Source organism: Scleropages formosus, chromosome 12 (genome assembly GCF_900964775.1).
Source record: "Scleropages formosus chromosome 12, fSclFor1.1, whole genome shotgun sequence".
Lineage (NCBI taxonomy): Eukaryota > Metazoa > Chordata > Actinopteri > Osteoglossiformes > Osteoglossidae > Scleropages > Scleropages formosus.
The window spans coordinates 15,114,280-15,120,529 of NC_041817.1; the positions used below are offsets into that span (position 1 = coordinate 15,114,280).

The following is a 6,250-nucleotide window of genomic DNA, read 5'->3' on the forward strand; positions in this document are numbered from 1 at the left end:
GGAGAACACATTCTTAGCTAGGCCCCTACCGGTGGCTGCATTGTCCATGAGAACTCATGTAGAAGTGATGCTTTTAGACAACATGTACATTTAAAGACATGATGACTTCGGTGGTGCGAGAGGATGTGGGTTTGACCCCCGCTCAGTCTGTGTGGAGTTTGCATATTCTCCCTGTGTCTGTGTGGGTTTCCCGTGGGTGCTCTGGTTTCCTCCCACAGTCCAAAGACATGCTCTTCAGATTCCCCCATAATGTGTTCCACTAATGTATGGATGAGTGGCCCAGTGTAAGTAGTGTATCTAGCAGTGTAAATCACCTTGGTGAATAAGGTCTGGGCTGATAACGCTACATAGAGTTTGCTGGAAGTTGCTTTGGAGAAAACCTTCTGCTAAACAAGTAAATGTAAGTTGAAATAACAATAAATTTCCCAAAATCATGCAGTGGTGCTTGGGAACTCCTACCAAGATGCTCTCTTCCAACAGTGTGAAGACACTTGGCAAGAAGTGCTGTGCTCCCTGCTGTGGATTTGTCCCTTTACAGGCTCTTAATTAATGGTGAAACTGAGACTTGTTAACCGCTTAGGGATGATTCAGCGCTCCTTATAAAATAAACATGTAATTAAAGTATGAATTTTAACTTCCTAAGCTGGTCTTTCACACCCTAGAAGGAAAGTGCCAGCTCAGCTGGGCTGTCCAAAGATGCTCTTTTACAAAAAGTTGAAATAATAATAGGGATTTTCATACTGGGGATTATTAATGGACTTTCATTGGAGATTTTTTTACAAAGAGATTCTTTTCTTCCTCTAGTCCACAAAATGCTGAAACTCATTTGACGATCACATTGTTTTTTTTTTTTTTTTTTTTTTACAAATTGAACGAGGAATCCAGTACACTGCGAGCACGCAGAGTTTCGTGAGGTTTCTGCATGTTTTGCTTTGGACAAACGTGTAGCAATGTTGTACATCCAAGGTAATTGTGAAACTGATTCTGCAGAACTTTTACGAAAAATTTTTTTTCAGTTGCCAAAAAGCAGATGTCTTCGCAGGTCATTTTAGGAACACTGAGTCACTGCTGCACTTTTTTTTCAATAGCCTCACTGATTTTCACATTTCGAATTTTTCTAACGTTTCAATATTTATGGCACTATAATTTATAAAAGCCATACCCTATAAAATGCCCAGTGCAGAGAAGCTCTTAACATTTGATTTTCAGAAATCGGAGTGAGAACTGACTCAACTTTAATTCATTAGATGAAAGATTAATAAGTTAAAATATTAATAAGTCAAATTAATTAGTTGCGCCTCTTTCCATTTACATATTCATTAATAGTTAGTACCCCTACAAACTGGATTTACGTTATTTGGGTTAGGGTTAGAATGGGTTGGGTTAAGGTTAGGTTAGGGTTGGAATCTGCGCGGCATCTCCCTACATTTACATGATTTTATTCATTTAGCAGACGCTTTTCTCCAAAGCGACGTACATCTCATAGAAAATACAATGTGTGCATTACATTATTAGAAAGAGACACTTAGATGCAGACGCATGATTCTATGTACAATTAGTTTGTTACTTTCCACCATGGAACAAATGTTTATCACACGTAGCTGCAGAAAACTTTATTAGAATATCGGCGATTCTTTCCGAGTATTTTTTTCTTATTGTATATATAAACATTTACGTTACATTACAGGAGTGGTTGCGTGAAGGTTTATCCATTGTTTTACGGGCATGATCTCAAAGTTATAGGTGCAGGAACATTTACACCTTACATGCACTTAGATCATGGGCGAAGCGAGTCCGGAGGAGGTGGGTTTTAAGACGCTTTTTAAATGTGCACAGAGATTCAGCAGTTCTGAGTGAGAGGGGGAGGTGGTTCCACCACAACGGAGCCAGAACCGAGAATCTTCGGGCTTTACCTTCCGTGTGTGGGACCACCAAGCGGGTCTCAGCGAGCGTGGTCTGCGTTTTTATTTTCACCCCGTGTAAGTAATTGCACTCACTCACTCACTCACTCACTCAGTCAATACATTTAAAGCAGTTTTCTGAAGCCGCAGGCCACTCTATGCACACGTATACTTTGCCCTGACGTGCCGACACATATTCAGCGCTGTGGTTCTGCCACCTGTTTGCTTCCTCTCAGTTATGATAAGCTGATAGGAATTTCGTTGAATTACAAAGAACACACACACACACACACACATTTGAGGAAGAACGAAGCTAACACTGCCAATCAATCGGCAAACTAGCGTCGGACGGCAACATATGATATAGCAATATAATGCGGACTAGGCGGAGGGGTACAGTGAGTGCACTGGCAGTACAAGAACGGCACAATAATTCGGGGTCTGACATTTATTTATTTAGCAGACGCTTTTTTACAAAGTGACTTCCAGTGAACTCTATGTAGTGTTACGAGGCCACACACCTTATTCACCGCGGTGACTTACACTGCTAGATACACTACTTACACCGGGTCACTCATCCATACATCAGTGGAACACACACACACACACGCTACAGGTGAACCTAAACAGCATGTCTTTGGACTGTGGAGCAAATCCACGCAGCAACAGGGAACACGCAGAACCCGCCTGGCCAACTTTACACAGACTGTGCGGGGATCGAACCCACATCCCGGCGTCGCACCACCCAGGCCCTGGGAGAAAGCAGCGCTACTCGCTATATAACACACCGCGTCACCACAAACACACACTCGTCCGGACAAGAATCGCGGGGAGGAGAAGTACACGGGGGTGACACAGACAAGGATGAGGGGAAAATGAGCATCGATACATAGGCGTAAGGTACCGCACACAATAATAATGCGGACTAGTAGTCCGACTACGCGGAGGGGTACAGGGCACCGGCACTACAAGAGCGGCACAACACTGTAATCGGGGGTCTGACTGCGGGTTCGACGCAAGAGAGGGGGCGGTTGCTATATGAGAGCGCGTCCGTAATGAATATGTAACCCGTGTGTGACTCAGAGTGAAACTCGGGCTCGGCATAAATGGCCTCCTTTCCACGGAGTCCCCCACAGACACGCCGCCGCGGAGATGACGGACGCGAACTCGGTCGCGTCCTTCCTGCAGGACCGCGCGCCGCACCACTTCAGCGCTCGAGCCCGGGAGCGGTGCGCGCGCTTCCTGCGCATGTGCGCCCGGCTGCAGCAGCAGGTCTGCGAGCGGCTGCGGGACATCGACGGAACCCCGGTCCGCCTGGATTGCTGGCGGCGCCAGGAAGGTAAAGGCGGAGGAGGCAGCGCCTCCAGGGCCCAATCAGGGTCAGGACTGTCACCTGTGGCCCCTAAACATGTGCTGAAAAAAATAAACCCAGTGGGGAGAAATTGGAGTTGCGGTGGGGCAACAGGTGGGCTTCAGGTGAGGGCTTATTGCTCCGCAATCAGAAGGCCTCTGTGAGCTGAAGCAAGAATACCGTTTCGTGTAAACGGAAGGTGTGGTGGTGGTGCAGTGGGTTGGACCGGGTCCTGCTCTCCGGTGGGTCTGGGGTTCGAGTCCCGCTTGGGGTGCCTTGCGAGGGACTGGCGTCCCGTCCCGGGTGTGTCCCCTCCCCCTCCGGCCTTATGTCCCGAGTTGCCGGGTTAGGCTGCGGTTCCCTGCGACCCCGTATGGGACAAGAGGTTCAGAAAGCGTGTGTGTGTAAACGGAGGAATCGTGGCTAAGCGAAGGTTAACAGTTATGCAGTGAGTGTGTAATGGCCCATTGATGAGGAAGGTTCCTTCTGCAGGTGGAGGAGGTGCCACAGCCATACTCTGTGATGGCAACGTGTTTCTTAAAGCCAACGTGGACGTCACCATGGTGACCGGGAGGATGGACGCGTCACTGCTGGGGCAGCTGGCCAAACCCGAGAGCACCGCCTGGACGTGGCCTGAGCGTAAGGCCTCTCTCAGCTGGAGCTGCTCTCCCTTTAGAGATACAGCGTTTAACACCTACTGGAAAACGGTCCTTTACTGTAAACATGGTACAGCCTGTTATGAGTGTGTTGGCTTCTAGCTGAACTTTCAGGTCTCCTGCAAACATATGGGTTGATCAGGGAACCAATATGAAGCCACGCTGCTGCTTTGTCCACATTTCAGACCTCGGCTGATGTAATGGTGTAAATTCACGGTATGCCGCACGTGTCAGTGACCCGATAAGGAACACCAGCTTTTAAAAAACGTGAACGCTTTCGTGTTCTCTCCCTTGAACAGAGGGGTGCAACTTTCTTGCTGTCGGTCTCAGCTCAGTTATTCATGTCAAGAACCCCCACGTTCCTTCATACCACTTCAATCTGCGTCTCATGCTACTTAATCTTTGTGACGGTGAGTGTGTTTTTGTGCTTCGCACGCATACGCAAGTCGTATACACCTAGACATATGCAATGAAAGCAAGAGTCCGTCTCCCGTTTCGTTCGCTCAGGGACTGAGGTTGGTTGGTACGGTGGTGTGATAGATATCACCCCATTCTACCTGATACCCGAGGACATCACTCATTTCCACCGGATTCTGAAAGAGGCCTGCGAGAAGCACGATGTCACTTACTACCCACGCTTCAAGAAGTGGTAAGATCATGTTTGCAAGTGGGTGACACAATGACTGATTCATTCATTCTTTCTCCATGGTTTTCCAACTGTGCTAGAGAGTTGCGAAAGAGCGCTAATGTTCATACGACTGTAACTAAATCAGGTGCGATGACTACTTCTTCATCCGACACCGAGGGGAAACTCGCGGGCTCGGCGGAATTTTCTTCGACAACCTGACGTTCGAAGAAGAAGGAAACTTTGAGTTCGCCAGGTCTTGCGCGGACGCAATCCTCCCTGCCTACATCCCGATTCTGAGGGCCCGAGTGTCCACGCCCTTCACGGATCAGGAGAACACCTGGAAGCTGCTGCGATACGGCAGGTAAAGTTGTGCAAAAACGCATCGGAACTACCCCCGTTCTTAAAGCATGCAAATATAATAATGTCTGTTTTTAGCGAAACGTAGGCTGCGCAGTTGTTTGGCCGTGCCTTGTGCTCTAAGGTGTGAGCGGTGCAGGGAGGCAGAGGTTTCCTTGAAGGGAGAATAAAGAAAGGTGGATGCAGATTACTAATTACTTCAGCATCGCTTATTTATGCATTGCTTTACTCCACACCACTATTAGCTGAGGTTGTGTTTGGACTTCTCCTGTCACCTTTTTGCGTTCGTTCAGTGGATGAGTGGTCGTGTAGTGGTTAGTGCTGCTGCCTTTGCACCCCCAAGGTCATAGGTTTAAATTCCAGCTCTGGCTATAGTACCCTTGAGCAAGTTACTTATCCTGAATGTGATCTAGTAAAGTTATTGAGCTGTACAAATGGGCAAATACTTATAAACAGATTAAGATTGTAAGTTGCTTTGGACAAAAGTGTCAGCTAAATGAGTAAATGTAGTCTCTTAATTTGGTTATGTCAAAAGTGGTCCATGTCCATAACTTATGGTTTGACATGTCTATGGTAAACATCCTTCTCTTAGATACATTGAGTTCAACCTGATGTATGACAAAGGCACCAAATTTGGGCTGCTGCTCCCAGGCTTCCGGACTGAAACCCTGTTCGCCTGCATACCAATTATGGCCAAGTGAGTTGGTACTTTATAATTAAGGAATGAAGCTTCTGCAGCACAGTGCTTGAAGCCTACCTGATGTCTACACAAGAGAAACTTTTGAATGGGATGTTACCTGACCAACGTCTTTTGTTTTATTTTAGGTGGGTCTACGACTGGAACCCAGAGCCGGGGGGCAGAGAGGCGGAACTGGTGCGGGTGCTACGATGTCCGCAAAACTGGGCCTAACTGACATCGCTTTTGTTCCCAAGGCAGCTTTTCGAAAAATAAAATGCTTCATAGTTCAACTTCCACGTCATCCTAAATTATCTATGATCAGAGTTCAGAAAATTCAAATAACTTACAAAAAATTATGTTTAATATTATTATTTGCGGGGGCGCAGTGGGTTGGACCAGATCCTGCTCTCCGGTGGGTCTAGGGTTCGAGTCCCGCTTGGGGTGCCTTGCGACGGTCTGGCGTCCTGTCTTGGGTGTGTCCCCTCCCCCTCCGGCCTTACGCCCTGTGTTGCCGGGTTCGGTTCAGGCTCCCTGCGACCCTGTAGGGGACGAGCGGTTCAGATGATGTGTGTGTGTGTGTGTGTGTGTGTGTGTGTGTGTGTGTGTATTATTTGCTGTTTAGTTGAGGCTTTTGTCTAAGGCAAATAGAAGTGGAAACCCCTCTTTTAAACTCGTTAG

The 6,250-nt window shown here is 47.4% G+C and overlaps 1 protein-coding gene across 4 annotated transcripts; it reads left to right on the top strand.

Moving 5' to 3' along the window:
- The first annotated feature begins 1,887 nt into the window (after window positions 1-1,887).
- Window positions 1,888-5,983, top strand: LOC108937951 (oxygen-dependent coproporphyrinogen-III oxidase, mitochondrial-like). 4 transcript variants are annotated; one of them, XM_029256963.1, is made up of 8 exons: window positions 1,888-1,979; window positions 2,985-3,240; window positions 3,745-3,891; window positions 4,208-4,318; window positions 4,416-4,557; window positions 4,682-4,897; window positions 5,486-5,590; window positions 5,719-5,983. In XM_029256963.1, exons 2-8 carry the CDS (start codon window positions 3,054-3,056, stop codon window positions 5,801-5,803), a joined length of 993 nt encoding a protein of 330 aa, XP_029112796.1. In that variant the 5' UTR covers window positions 1,888-1,979; window positions 2,985-3,053; the 3' UTR covers window positions 5,804-5,983. The 4 variants fall into 4 exon arrangements, with proteins under 4 accessions (XP_029112796.1, XP_029112797.1, XP_029112798.1 ...); XM_029256964.1 differs by having other exon boundaries at window positions 3,028-3,240; XM_029256965.1 differs by having other exon boundaries at window positions 3,038-3,240.
- Window positions 5,984-6,250: the final 267 nt, after the last annotated feature.

Excerpts from the sequence above, each read along its gene's own strand:
- LOC108937951 (XM_029256963.1), top strand. The coding sequence starts at position 3,054 with ATGACGGACGCGAACTCGGTCGCGTCCTTCCTGCAGGACCGCGCGCCG. Across the intron at positions 4,558-4,681 it reads TACCCACGCTTCAAGAAGTG|GTGCGATGACTACTTCTTCA; the intron begins GTAAGATCATGT and ends TAACTAAATCAG. Across the intron at positions 4,898-5,485 it reads AAGCTGCTGCGATACGGCAG|ATACATTGAGTTCAACCTGA; the intron begins GTAAAGTTGTGC and ends TCCTTCTCTTAG.